Source organism: Callospermophilus lateralis, chromosome 5, assembly GCF_048772815.1.
Source record: "Callospermophilus lateralis isolate mCalLat2 chromosome 5, mCalLat2.hap1, whole genome shotgun sequence".
Classification (NCBI taxonomy): Eukaryota; Metazoa; Chordata; class Mammalia; order Rodentia; family Sciuridae; genus Callospermophilus; species Callospermophilus lateralis.
The window spans coordinates 101,536,835-101,552,243 of NC_135309.1; the positions used below are offsets into that span (position 1 = coordinate 101,536,835).

General features: G+C 38.4%; 1 protein-coding gene and 1 pseudogene across 1 annotated transcript; both read left to right on the plus strand.

The window, feature by feature from the left end:
- Positions 1 to 981: 981 nt before the first annotated feature.
- LOC143400470 (ragulator complex protein LAMTOR5 pseudogene) lies at positions 982 to 3,198 on the plus strand (annotated as a pseudogene).
- Positions 3,199 to 3,357: 159 nt separating this feature from the next.
- Rps23 (ribosomal protein S23) lies at positions 3,358 to 5,302 on the plus strand. The gene is made up of 4 exons (XM_076856053.2): positions 3,358 to 3,428; positions 3,852 to 4,011; positions 4,852 to 4,972; positions 5,110 to 5,302. The coding sequence occupies exons 1-4, from the start codon at positions 3,425 to 3,427 to the stop codon at positions 5,254 to 5,256; spliced, it is 432 nt and encodes a 143-aa protein (XP_076712168.1). The 5' UTR covers positions 3,358 to 3,424; the 3' UTR covers positions 5,257 to 5,302.
- Positions 5,303 to 15,409: the final 10,107 nt, after the last annotated feature.

Consider the following 15,409-nt stretch of genomic DNA (forward strand, 5'->3'; position numbering starts at 1 on the left):
ATTGAGGCCTTCTTTCTTCCCCCTTAACTCTTCAAGCTGACTCTTGTCTAAGGGCTCTTTTTGAGAAATTTAAAGCCCATAATCAAAAGATAATTCCTCCTACTTTCACTTCTCAATTTAAGTAATAAGTTCTTTCTTTTTAGCACTGGAGATTGAACCCAGGGGCACTGTACCACTGAGTTATATCCCAAGTCCTTTATTATTATCATTATGTATGTATTTGTTTATTTTGAGACAGAGTCTTACTAAGTTACTGATGCTGACCTCAAACTTTCGATCTTTCTACCTCAGCTCTGATTCATTGGGATTCTATTTATGTGTCACAATGATAAGTAGTAACAAATTCTTCATCAGAAAATGAAAATAAGAAATTCAAAATTCAAAGTTTCTTTTTTAAAATATTTTTTTAGCTGTTAATGGACCTTCATTTTATTTATTTACTTATTTATTTATTTATACGTGGTGCTGAGAATTGAACCCAGTGCCTTGCACATGCTAGGCAAGCACTTTACTACTGAGCCACAACCCCAGCCCCAAAATTCAAAGTTTCAAGAAACAAAAATTAAATCCTTTTTTTTCTTTTCTTTGCTATAATAATAATTACCCTTGGTTCATGACACAAAATGATCATTGGTTCATGCCTTATTTGTGGGACTTCTTTTGTATTTATAATGTAATAATTAAACCCTCTACAGAAAATAAACCATAACCCAACATTCAACTATAATCCAGTCTCTCCACCTGATGTCACTATCATTCTGAATATATGATACAGAAGATCTCAACAGCCCTATCAACAACCTTAAGTATTTACAGAACATTCCACCAAACATTAGCAGAATATACTTTCAAGTTTATGTGGAAAATTCCCCCACAGTGACCATATGCTGGGCCACACAGTAAATGCCAAGGAAAAAGTTTTCAATCAAAAAAAAGTATGACACACCCCTGGGTCCTGTGCTAGGGTGGATATTAGATGGGATGGGGGCAACTTTGAAGCAGCATTTGGAGGACACAATGAAAAAATCAGTCCATTGTTGGAGTTGTGTGCAGATTCACAAGGATTTAATCTAGGTGGTTGCCAGACCCTGTCAGATGCAAGTGTGATATATGTTGTAATCCAGCAAGCAAACCGAACCTCTGACCATACTGATATTCCTGTGGTTTGTCTAGAATCAAATAATGGAAATATTATAACCCAGAAATATGATGCCATTATGATGGCAGTGCACAAAATGGCCTCTTGGTGTCTCTCAACAGTTCTCCAGCAGACTGTAACAGGGACTCAATCCCACCTATGTTAATTACTTGATAAAACTACTTTAATTCTAAAGATTGGACCATTCATTTAATGTGAATTGGGTACTTTTTTATTTATTTTAGAGCAAGGTGCTTTTTAACCAACCTATCAGGATATTAGTAAGAAAGAATCCTATTTTGAAGTAGCAGGTCCAGGTCACTTTGCATATAAGATTCTGTTAAATAAATTTGTGTGGAACAAAGTTAAAAAGCAAAACAAACGAAAAAAAAAGTTATTACACCATAATAAAATTAAGCCAGAAATCAATAACATATCTTTAAAAAAATCCCTAATGTTTAAAAATTAACATATGTCTAAATGTTCCATGGTCAAAAGGGAAATTGAGAGGAAGTCAGTAAATATTTTGAGCTGAATTAAAACTAAAACCTAACAAAACTTGTGGCATGCAGCTCAAGCAGTGTTTGAGGTTTATTTACACAGACATATATTAGATAACAGCAAAAGTATTCAACCAATAACTATAGAGAATTCCAATAATTTTTTATGTTGCCTCAGCATTCATTTTGAATTTGGAGTTAGACTTGCTGATACCAGAAGCAGGGCTTATTTTTCATTTCTCTACTTCTTCCAAGTTCCCCACTGTAATCAATCTAGCATCTACCTTATACCAATACCTTCTAGGAATCCTTATAGGACAGCTACATACAATCTAATTCCTCTTACTGACCCCAACACTCTGCATGGACTACATAGATACACCACACTGACCTCCTTTCAGTCACAGAAGATCTCACAGAACTCATCCAGCTCACTTTGAACCCCACCAGCTGGAATTCCTCCAGACTTAGGCTGGAGTAACACCCTAGAACCCACTAAAGGGTTTAGTCACACAGGTCCTCTTCCCCTCTCTTGCTTCCCACCCACTGGCTGAGTGCATCCCAGATAGATTCTCTCCTCCCCTGTTGGTCCTGTGAGGTATGCTGCCCTCTTCTTTCTGGGATCTACAAGGTAATAAATTTGATTGCTTTACCCCATTTCCTGTTTTGTTGTGCTGCTTCCTGCATCTGACCAGACATATCCAAACCTAATTTCTTTTCCTGTCAGGGATTTCCTAGAGTGGCTATCTTACTAGGAATAAATTGGACACAGGTCCAACAAGGGTTAAAGTGTCTCTCAGTAACACCTACCTGTAAATGGGGCATCTGGTCACAAAGTTAGATGCTTAAGCATAGGATAAAGAAATGTCCTGTGAAAAGCACACTGTAAACATCCATGACCACATCCCCTGGATCTCCATCAGGGTGGGACTTCAGTTTTTAGTCATTCTCCTGGGGGAGACCCCACCCTCAGACCAAAGTCTTTACTTTCCTTTCGATTATTTTTAAATGTACTTAGATACCTGTTCCCTCACACCTAGAGTATTAACTTTAAATGATTAGAAATCTTTACTGCCATACACTGGTGCATAGAAAAACATTTTTTAAAAAAATTTGTTGAGTGTGCCAACATAACAGATACCTCTAATATTTACTTCATTCTAAAGGGAAAATAAGAGGTTTAAAGAGTTAATTAAATGAATAGCCCAAGGACGCACAACCAATAAATGACAGCTTTCAGGTTTAAGGCCCAGTCTAACTCCAAAACTTGGATTTAATTACTATGCCAAGTTGCCTCACTAAATTTTATAACTTACTATGCTGCTTTTGACTGTGATTTAAATTCAGGATTCTAATTTTCTAAGCTATATTCTGATGGGTTCCACTCCACCACACAAAACCACAAGACAGCAGCCCGACCCGCCCGCGACCCTGACGTGCCAAACTCGGGCCGGTGGATTTACGGAGAGCGCCTGCGCGGCCCGCGGACGTCGCGCACGGGGTTCTGGGATAGGTAGTTCGCGTTCCCCTGTCTCTGGCATTCACCTGAAAAAGAAATAACGATGCAAATTACATATCTGTGAATTTCATCAGAACCAAATAAGACGCAGGTTCTGGCTCAGAAAAATAATGCAAATGCGTCTTTTTCAAATGAGGCGCGGACCTCGGGACAGGCTCCGCATAGACACCGCGTGGGGTCCTTGATTGGGCGGGGCTTGCTCGCGGTGGTTTGTGGCTCCTTCCTGTGTCGCTTCTCTCTTTCGCTCGGCCCCGTGGCATCGACAAGATGGGTGAGCTTTGCGTGGCTAGGCTGAAGGGCCCGCAAGCGGGATCTGTGGTCTGGGAGCGGGCAGGCGCAGGGGGATAGAGCTAGGAGTAGGGTTCCAGTGGGGAGGCCTAACGGGGAGGCAGGGAAGCGCGGTTTGCGCAGGCACATGGTCCGGCGCGGAAGAAGCCCATGCGGGCGAAGCGCCGCCGAGCTCGCGTTATCCAGGGTAGCTGACGCTACTCCCTGAGCATTACCGCGAGGCCTCACTTTTTGGAAAAATGCACTCTCTGTTGCTCCTTTGTCCTCTCCTTAGTTGGTTCGTGAGAACTTTGAGGTCGAATGGCCCCTGGGACTAAGATATCTGCTGCGAGGGTTAAGGGGCTAAGGTGTACAAAATGACGTGGTCGTAGTTTAGCGGAGGAATTACAGTGATTTTTATTTTTAGGCAAGTGTCGCGGTCTTCGTACTGCCAGGAAGCTCCGTAGTCACCGACGGGACCAAAAGTGGCATGATAAACAATACAAGAAGGCCCATTTGGGCACAGCCCTGAAGGCCAACCCTTTTGGAGGTGCTTCCCATGCAAAGGGAATTGTGCTGGAAAAAGTGTACGTGTAGTCTGTTGTTCCTTTTAAGTCTTGTACTCTGCGCCCTAGAAAGAAGAACGTTAGTTGAATTGTCTTAAAAAGCTGCAGTAAGATTCTAGGTTTTGGCGTAGCCATGTTGGGGCATTTAGGGGGAATTTTGAAGTTGGTAACATAATGCTTGGGTATTAAATACAAAAGATTTTAATTCCAGCGTTGGTCTGGGAGGAGTTAGGATACAAATGGGGGACATAAATTAACACTTTTGTGTGGAAACTTTTACAAGGAAATGATACCCATTAAGTGGGCAATCATTGTAATAATCAAATAATTTTTCTGCTTGAGAAAACTAAGGTAAGTAGAAGTGACTTGTCTGAGGAAATGCAGCAAAGATTGAGCCATGTGGATTTGCCGGTATTTTGGTTTTAACTTTTTAATTGTTGATTTTTTTTTTTTATATTGTCACATTTAGTGATAGTTATAATTTGAAGCGAGACTTTCTAGCTCTAATTCTTTAATTATCTTTACAACTGTGAAGGGACTACAGCTTTTCCTTTTATGTGAGAAAAAAAACTTGTTTGGAATTACAGGATTTGAGAGATTTAGACTGGATTGGAAAGATGAAACAATCTAATTAGTTCTGTATTTACTGTATGTGTAACTTTTCAAAAAGCCAGTTCATTCAGTGGGGCATGATAGCCGCAGGAGTGTTACAAACTGGAGGCTAGTCTTGGCAACTTAGGGAGACCCTATCCCAAAAATCAAAGGCTTGGGGATGTGACTCAGTTGAAGAGCACCCCTGGGTCCAATCTCCAGTGCTGCCAAAGCGGGGGAAAGTTAACTGTATCATACCATTTATTTTAGAGGGGTTGAAGCCAAACAGCCAAATTCTGCCATCAGGAAGTGTGTCAGGGTCCAGCTGATCAAGAATGGCAAGAAAATCACTGCTTTTGTACCCAATGATGGTTGCCTGAACTTTATTGAGGTGAGTGTTTCAAATAAGTTTAATTGTTTTTGGTTTCTGATTTGGAGATGGGCTCCCCTGTTTTTTATCTAATGAATGAGAATTTTCTTTTGTGATTGTCATTGACACCAGAAGTAAACTTATTCATTTATTTTCAGGAAAATGATGAAGTTCTAGTTGCTGGATTTGGTCGAAAAGGTCATGCTGTTGGTGACATTCCTGGAGTCCGCTTCAAAGTTGTTAAAGTAGCCAATGTCTCCCTTTTGGCCCTATACAAAGGCAAGAAGGAAAGACCAAGATCATAAATTTTGCTGATGAAAACAATAGTAATAAATTTTCATATTCCAGAAATGTTTTGTATTTTATTTTCTCCCTCTTATTACCACAAGTTACATTGTGTGCTTTACCAGTTTTAAGAAATGGAAGAATGATTATTTGAGCATTTGTTAGTGGGATTAGTAACCTAGAACAGTTTCCCTTTCTCCATGGATTAAAGGAAATTACTTAAGCCTATAATAAATGTACAGTTTTTACTCTAGAGTACTTTTTAAACTGATTGAATTTCTAGATTTTATTTTAGCAGTTCTCAGGGTTCATTGAGCAGGGATCCATGGGTATCTTAAGTTGCTCCCTGTTCTGTTGCGTATCTATGTTACTCTGTGTAAAGTGGGAATGATTTAGTTGATGGAAGTACCTGTCAGGCAAATTGAGGCATAGAGGGAAAGGTTATCGAAGAACAAATAAGACTCATAAGCCACATAATTGGTCTTTTGGGTGCCCTTTCCATAACTGTTGAAGGTGAGTGTTGAGTACATGGAACTTCTGCTGTCAAAATCTTTGTTTTTGAAATTTCCATAAAGGGCATGGCTGATAGCCTTCTAGATTACATTAGTGATCTAAAAGACTCCTGTTGACTGCATTAATAAATGTGGCTAATTTGTTTGATCATTGCTTAAGCTTTGGGTTATGTTTAGGATCTTTGGATAAATTTAATCTCATGGTAACAAGATCGGGCAGCTTATGGAGGCATAGGAGATCCTGTATGTTTCTGTCCATCCTCCCAGCAATACTGGCCTTTTAAGTTACTGAATCATGGATTCCCCAACTCATTGTTATCTTCCATTTTTGACCTTGCCGACAACAGGGTGCCTCAGCATATTTGTGCTTGTCCTGATCAAAAATTCTATATTTGCACAAGGACAGAAAATCTAGCTGTCTTGGTTTTTTCCCCCAGAGTGATTCTTGACCCATGGTGAAGTGGCAGTATTGGCTAAAGGATTACCAATGGCTGACCTTTGTGTGACTTTTTCCACATAGGTCTTTCTAATTGGAGATGGCTGGGGTCAGTCACTGGTTGCAACCCAGAAGAGAGGTCACTTGGTCCATACCCCAGGTGTCTGGTGGCAGAGTGGGGCCCCACACTGAGGTGAGGCAACAATAAAACCCTCAACCTACACTTCCCACAGTATAGAAAAATTAACTCAAAATGGATCACATATCTGAATGTAAATCACGAAACTTTAAATCAGAACCTCTTTATAATTCTAAGAATATCTTCTAATCACATTAAATAGTAATAAGAACTTTTGTCAATTCAAAAGTAATGATACAATCCCATTACAAAAGATCTCTTCCCAAAAGAGATAAACATGGAAAGATAAGCTTATCCAGAAAATGAAAATTAAAACCCCAGTGAAATATATTGTATATATGATAGGTGTATATCACTATACACCTATCAAAAGGGCTAAAATTAAAAATATAGAACCAACTATTAGCATGTGGGGTAACTGGATCTCATTTTTGAAGGAAATAAAAAGTAATACAGTTACTTCAGAAAAGTTGGGCAGTCGAGCATATTCACCATGACCCAGTCATTGGCCATTGTACTCCTGAGTAGTTATCACACAAGTTAAAATATATGCACATACAGTATCCTGTGCACAAATGTTTATGGCAGCTTTATTTGTGATAGCCAAGAACTGGGAACAACTTCAATAACCTTCAGTTAAACTGGTACATAGTAAGTTAAATACTATTTAGCCATAAAAAGAAACAAACTTGTTACAAAACAATAAAAGCATGGGGGTTGTGGCTCAGTGGTTGAAGCCCTTGGGTTCAGTCCTCCCCACCAAAAACCAAAAAGGGTTGGGGGGAGACAGGATCAGGCAAGGGAGTTTATTTGGAGTTTACCGAAATCAATGCTTGTGATGAAATTTCATAGTACTACACACCAAAATAAATAAAATATTTTAAAAATTGATGAACTGTAAGTAAAGTCTACTTAGTAGTGTTGTATTGATATCAATTTTCTGATTGTGAATATTTTCTGGTTATGAAAGATGTTATCATTTGGGAAAGCTGAGTGGCACAATTTTTGCAACGTTTATTGTGTGTGTATATTTGTGTGTGTTATATAATTTGTCCCTATAAGTTGTGACCAGGTAGTTAATCTGTATTAGTTCTGTTTGCCCAGCAAAGTTCAAATAAATAAGAAATTGTTAGAGCAGAAAGAACTCGGAGATCACTTAGTCCTGAGGTTCTCAAATCCAGGAAACATAGAATTCTGTAAGCCATTTGTGTTAGATTACAAATATCAATTTTCTGGGAAAACAATCTATCTTGAAGGTGCTCTAATGAGAATCTGTCTTCTGACAAACTCAGGTAATTCTTCGGTAGCAATCCCCTGGTTTTCCCCACTTGTAGGAACCATTGATCTTATCCAGCCACCTCATCTTACAAATTAGAAGCCCAAAGAAGGTAGCTCTTAAGATTTTAAAATTAATTGCCCAAATAATCAGGATAGCTGAGATCAGAACGATAGTTTGTTCTCTAACTGAAATTGTTCCAGTCAGAATGTCATCCCATTGCAAAACAATAAACACTGCCTTAACAGTAGCTACTTAACAGTAGTCAGCTCAGGCATATAAGCTTCTGTTTTGTGTCTTGTGAAGGGAAGAATGGTGTTATAATGTGATTAGTAATTTTTTGTAGATGTGTTTATATGGAAGTATTGAAATGCTTCAGTTGTGTGATGTTCTGGAAAAAATTGAAATGCCATTACACAATGTTTTAGATATATGTGGCTTTTTTTCTTTTCTTTTTTGACACAGCTGAGAGACATTTCTAATTTGACATATATACAAGTATGAATGTGTATCTGTGTATATTAAGTTCCTGTATTTCATTCTTGGAAAAATGTTTAGTTGCAGGATTTGATCACACTGGTCATGTTGTATATAATATTCCTGAATTCTGTTTGAAGGTTGCCGAAGTAGGTAATGTTTCTTTATTGGCTTTGTACAAAGTCAAGAAAAGAAACCAAGATCATAAATTACCATATCACCATAACATTTTAACTAACAACTATATATATAATCTGTATTTAAACTTATAAAATTTGTTTGAATACATCCTTCAACTATTAATTTACATAATTCTGAAAATGTAGTTGGGAAGATTATCTTCCAGGTTTTGCTAAACGTTTCTGATTTCTAGCACAATCCCTGTTCTTACTTGGTAAAGTGATGCTTTGTGAGTTTATGAGCAAGAAAATTGGATTTTTAAGCTTATTAATTGCCATGGAAATGTCACCACAGGAACTCTAGAACAAAGCATGTAAACTTTTGACAGTTAAATGTTTATAATCATAAACGGGTTGTCTGATAGGAGAAAATAATTTTTTAGAGTGGATAGAGTGGAGGAAACAACAGATAACTAGTATTTCCAAACATGCACACACAGTCACCACCTCATTCAGAAAGTCTCTTAAGCCTTTAATATGTAATGTGTATCTTTAAAAACAAATCCCTCATTCAGCCAGGCATGAGCACCATCTCAAATCCCTTCCTCCAGTGCATTCTGCTTCCCAGACAAGGTGATGCCAAAGAGAACCAAATCCTTGGGATCATCTAATGGAGTACCAGCACTGTGGACAGGTCCTTTACCAGTGATCTACTTAATCAATTTGTGGCAATAAGATATGGACATGATTCTGTTTTCTAATCTATTCCCAGTGAAGGAGGAATTGCCGTTATTTAAAGCTACCTTTCCAGAACTCACTGTGGTTAATTATAAACATCATGGGGGGATATATGATATTTGGCTGAGTTAAAAGTGTAGGATAGAGGCAGCATGCCCAAATTTTCAAAATTCATATGCTAATTAATATATTATGGTGCTGCTTTACCTCTTTTAGCAGCGAGCTAATGTTTAAGTCTGTAAAATAGTGAACAGGGCAAGCCAGGTTTTAAAGCTTTATTTCAGTCACAACTGAGGATAGTTAGAATTGTCACTTGTTGAAACATGTTTTGTCCATTAACACTTGCTTTGGAAACAGACATGAAACAGATTGTTTCATCATCTTTTTTTCTCCAACAGCTTTATGAATTAATTTATAATAAAGATTTTTTTCCTAAATAGTTTGACAGCTTTGGATTGTTGTGTATGTGTGTGTGTGTGTGTGTGTGTATGTGTATGCGCGTGCACGCCCATGAGACACATGCACACACAAGAATGACTACTTTCCCTTTCCTCAGGTTCCTAACAGGTTATAAATATCTTTAGGTTCTTACATCCAGTACCTAATAATTGATTTTGTTCTTTCTGCATTTTATACATTATGTTTATAATAGGTGCATCTCCCCCTATCACTAAACCCTCTTCCTCTTGCCCGTGGTGTATATGTGTGTCTCTGTGTGTTAAATACTGAAAGAAAGCTATTGTGAATAAGAACTCATTTGGCTAGGATTCTTGATCTAGGCTTGGTTCCATAGATGGATTTTCAAGGATCTAGGGACCTTCTGAAACTGTATGCAGAATTTTTCTGATTACTTGGTGTTATGTATAAACACACAACATTTTTTTTTTTTTTTATTTTTCAGAGGGGATCCTACCCAAGAAATCAGCTTATGTTTTGAATCTGTACAACAGTGAGCAGATTTAAAACTTTCTATTTTAATCACAGCTGAAAACAATCAAGAGAAGTTATCTATGATTTGACATTGTTTATGAAATATCTCCAATGTGGTGAGATTCTGTGGATTGTCTTAGCCTGATTTTCACTGCTATGACAAAATACCTGAGGTTGGGTAATTTATAAAGAAATGTGGTTTATTTAGCACACAATTCTGGAGATTTGAGAGCATGATACTGGCATCTGCTCACCTCTGGCAAGGGCCTCATGCTGGATAGCAAAACAATGGTAGGAGTGAATGCAGAAGAGAGATTTAGGGAGTTGCAAGGCTCACTTATAGCAACCCATTCTGCAGGGAACTAAAGCAGTCTCAAGAGTCCTGAACCACTCCCCATGAGATAGCATTAATCCATTTATAAAGTCAGAGGCCCCATTGATAAGTAACAGAAGTGAGCAGTGGGAATATGAGGTTAAGGGGCTAATAGACTGGGCCTATTTGCTGACCCCCACAGACTGTCTTTTAAAAAGCAATCTACCTGTGGCCCTGTCATGTCCTAAGTCAATAGGATGTGCCACATTTTCAGCAAACAACATGTTATCTGCAGGAGAAATGAAGGCCCAAAGATTTCTCCCTGCCAATAAGAACACAAGTTACCCTGAAGTGGGGTACTTTTATGACCTTTAAACTGATCAAAGGTTCCAGGACTCAAAAACAGGATTCAAAGGATTTAGCTCCCTAGTTGATAGAGCCTTCCCTACTACATTAAAAGAGAATGAGACTTTGAAGTTTTCGCCATTTCAGAGGAGATTGGACTTCTAAATTCAGCTAGTTTCAAACTCCTTAACAAGCATCTTCCCTCCCGCACCATGAAAAATGCACTATTGCTTATGGAGATAATCTGGGCCACCCTGGCCTATACTGTATACTTCCCTCTCTTATCTCATCTCCCCAAATAAGCTCATGCTTGTTGTTCTGTGTGACATGCTTGAATCCTTCCTGCAAGTTTGTAAAGAACCTATAGTCTTCAGAATCCCACGAATGCCTTGAGGCCCTCTACCTGCTTTTGGAACTACAGTTCTGAGAGTGGTTGAGTCCCCACTACATACAATACCTATGACATAACTATCCAGCACAAGAAACTCTGGGGGACAAACCATATCAAATCACAGCAATGATACAGTCCACAGAGTCTGCAAATGCATATTTCCATCCTGCTTTGTACTAATTATGGTCATCTTAAAGTTGCCCAAAGACACTGGTAAATGTAGCATCAGAAAGGGTATAAAGTTCCCCTCAGCAATAAAAGCAGAGGACAAAAACCCAAAGTTGCTTTCAACATCCAAAAATGGAATAAAAATTGATGAACAGAGAAAATCAAATGTTCAGTCTGGACCTATGACATAATGACATAATGCCTGCCATGACCTGCACAGCAACAGCAAAAGATCACAAGGAGGGTCAATGGAAGATTAAGAAAAACAGAGACATTTTAAGTAAAACTGGGACCAGGTAAAACAAGGACAGTGACCCATAACTAGCTCCACATGTTTATTGTATAGGGTCTCATGATCAGGAAGTTTAACTACAGAAGCTCTGCAAATTGTTCAAGGCTTGTGAGTTATCAAGAGGCTTCTCTGTGCACTATAAAGTTACGGTATTAGCAACATCCTGTGGCTATCCTACTGCACCCAGGAAGCCTGTTGTACTGGAATATCTGAAAACTTGGTGTCAGAACCAAGTGTCAAAGCTGTTCACATATCCTTGCGTTTTGGCAAGGAATATTTCCCAGGCTGTCTTTTGCCAACAGCCCAGGATCAGCTGGTGACTGACTCATTGGCTTCCACAAATGCCTATGATTTGCTTTAAAGTATTTGAGGAAATAAAGCAATAAGAAAAGGATTAAATGAACAAATGTGACAAAATCTTGTCATTGACTCCCAATTATAGGAATATAAGGGTTCATTGTACTATTTTTTTCTATTTTTATGAGTGTTTGAAATATTTCATAATAATTTTGAAAAATTGCATACAAATTCTAATTAAGTGCCACAACACCCTGGTTATACTGGAACCAGTTACATGAACCATCAGGTCTGATAGGAACAAAATGGAGAGGTGGGGACATTCAAGTGACAACAAAAAAATAGAAAACTGAACCCTAGCACGCTGAGAAATACAACATGTTGGAAAGAAACAAGAATCCACACAAATTTTAGCAAGATGAGAAAAATGTTCAATTCAGTAATAAAAGCAAAGAAAAAATTTTCCAAGATTTAGGGAAATGGTAAAAGACTGTTAGGAAAATAAACTGGCATAGCCTTACTGATGAACGATATAACAACATGATTCCATATCCTTGGATTTGTTAATTTCCTTAGTAACCATGTAACTTAAACAAAAATGGAAGTACTTGGTTCTGCGCACATTTTTCAGTGAGTTACATCCTCATAGCCCTGGGGGAAGGGGTTCTGTCTGTCCCCATGATCACCATATCCCTAGAATGCCTTTGACCATGCAGAAAGTGTTAAGCAAACAGTGAGAATTAAGAACAAACAAATGTCAAATAGGAGAGTTATTTTGTACATTCTGATATTGAAGAAATCCTTGTCATTTTAAATTAGATTTTCAAACAACATTGGATGATGTGATAAATGTTCCAGATATGTTAAGTGGGGAAAAATCAGGATATAAAACCATACATAGAATGATCTTAATTTAATGTTTAAACTAGCACAAAGAAATACATTAAAATTTTAACTGCAGTTATCTAAGTGTAGTTTTACAAAAAGAGACAAAGTTGTCCTTTTTTTTTTCTTTCTTTCTTTTCTTTGTACTGGGGATTGAACCCAGGGGTACTTTGTCACTAGGCTACACTCCCAGCCCTTTTTGTTTTACATTTTGAAATAGGGTCTGCAATTGCTAAGTTGCTTAGGTCCTCATTAAGTTTTGCTGAGGCTGGCCTAGAATTGCAATTCCCCTGTCTCTAACTGCAGAGTCACTGGGATTAAGACTTGCACCATCGTATCCAGCCTTAAGTTGTCTTTGATCACTTCCAATCCAAGTTCCCACTCTCTACTCTCAGAGGTAATCACTGTTACAAGTTTGGAGGGCTTTCTTCAGACCACTTTATATATATTTTTCACACAAATATGGTGTATATGCATGTAGAAAACATGCAGTATTAGTACATTTTGTGTATAAATAATTTCAAGTTGCACACATAGTGTCTTAGTGAGTTTTGTGCTACTGTAACAGAATACCACATAGTGGGTAATTTATCATGAACAGAAATTTAGAGGTTTATGGTTCTGGAAGCTGGAAGTCCAATGTCAAGAGATCATCATATGGTGAGGGCCTTCTTGTTGCATCAAAACATGATGGAAAGCATCACATGGGAGAGAGCAAGTGAGCAAAAGCAGGCCAAACTCATCTTTTTATAAAAAAAGCCCTCTCCCAAGATGACAGCACTAATCCACTCGTGAGGGCAGAGCTCTTGAGACTACTCATCTCTTAAAGGTCTCACTTCTTAAGGCTGGAGATTAAGCTTCCACTGTATATATATTTGTGGGGAGACACATTCAAACCACAGCATGTAGTTGATATCTAATTTTATTTTTTTGTTTTAATTCACCTGCCCATTTTGATGCATGGAAATTGGAATTTATTACCCTTTAACTGCTATGAAGTATATTTAATTTAGCCATCTTCCCCATGGGTAAGCAGAAAAGGCCTGGTTATTCTTTACCTGAACCTATTGGAGGAGGAGGCTGCATAGACTACATCTCACTCCACTTCTGGTGTTGGAAGAAAGAAATCATCTCAGAGGATAGGGCAGGTGGCACTTCCCAAAATAAGGAAGCAAGTTCAGTTCCTGATATCTAAAGAAAGGGGACTGTGGAGCCAGTCTATGCCTGAGCAGGGACTACCAGTTTAGATTCCAAAAAATAAAAAGGGTCTTCCCTTTCTCTCCATATTTCAAGGACCAGAACATGGTACTCCACACCTTTGAGTGTCAAGTTCCAACTTCAAAATATCTAATATTCCTTTTTTTCCTCTGTCACCATTCTGTGATAGGAACTATCCACCTTGGCATGGCCTGACCTTTCTCCAGTTTCTTTGCCTTATAATCCACCCAATATACCAGTTCCAAATGAGTTCTCTACTAACAGCTCTTCCTAGTCTCCTTTATAGTTAAAACCCTTTAAGAGGGCCCTATTGGATCCTACTCATGGTTCCCTTCTCAGTCTGCCATTACCCCTAACTTAAATATTCTTGGCCTTCTAGTCTCTAACCAGATTCCTTTCATTCCTTTAAGTCCCACATCCCTAGGATTCTTCCCCCGGGCTCAGTGATCACCTACATATTCAAACATTCGACAAGGATTTATTGAGCACAATTAAGTACCAGGAATCATGAAAACACCTTTAAATAATTATGCACCAAAAACTACAGACATACTGAATTATGATCTGTTAACTTATCTGCCTCATAAATATTGAGTTCTAGATATTTAAAATGTTTCTAAGTAATCCAAGAAAGCACCACAAAGTTATGTTTTATTTATCATCATGTGTAATTATTTTAATGGAGTAATATATGTGAGTTATTAGTTCATTTTTAATAATTTAGAAACTGGAACTTAGTGATCTCTAAAATCCCTTTCAATAATAAACATCTAGAATACAAGATACTTGCAACAGACCACTAGATGTCGCCACTGACAACACAAATGTTAAAGCAAAGGCTTGCCATCATGGTTGCTTTCGGTAGCTTTAAAGAAAGGTAAAAATAAGAATGTAAAAATACTTTTATACACAATCTCTACAAAAGCATTAAGGAGTACCTCAGAGATCTCTATGCCCATGAAAGTAGCCCAGTGCCAGGAGCACAAGAATAGTTAAATACTTCCTAGCTCCTTCTAGAAAAACCCTTAGTAATTTGCTGATCAGCAGTTTAAAGAGGGAGTCATGGAATCTTAGAATTGGAAAGGAGCTTATTTATCCATTAGTTTTTAGATTTTTTGTAATGCCAGATTTGTGGGACCCCAATAGACCCCCAGGAGCCGAATCTGATGCAATCACACAAGTCTTTATTGCATGTAGAGAACATGGAAGCTTGAGCCTGGACTCACAACCGTTTCCGACACAGCAGTCCCAGGGAGTGAGTCCTGGTCCTTTGTTCAGTGAGATTTTATAGATTTTGGGGAGATATTCTATGCATTACAACATCACACAGCAAATCATCACACACCGCGGGAAAATCAAACAACAACTCTTAACATTGATTAGCACATTCACTGGCGGGAACAAGTTGGGTAGGGGTGATTGGTTAGTACAAGAGGGGGATTCCTTTGAACTGATGGGTTTAAGCCACGAGGGGTGTACGTGTTAAACTACACGGTTTCTCAACATGTTATCAACCACCATAAACTAGTGGGGGTCATCTGGCATCCCAGGTATTTTCCCTGTCTCATGGATGACTGGTGATTGCTAGGGGGTTGCTATGGGTCTTCACCTAGCCTAACTGAGTCAGGGACACCTGG

Excerpts from the sequence above, each read along its gene's own strand:
- Rps23 (XM_076856053.2), top strand. Across the intron at positions 4,012-4,851 it reads GGAATTGTGCTGGAAAAAGT|AGGGGTTGAAGCCAAACAGC; the intron begins GTACGTGTAGTC and ends CATTTATTTTAG. Across the intron at positions 4,973-5,109 it reads GTTGCCTGAACTTTATTGAG|GAAAATGATGAAGTTCTAGT; the intron begins GTGAGTGTTTCA and ends ATTTATTTTCAG.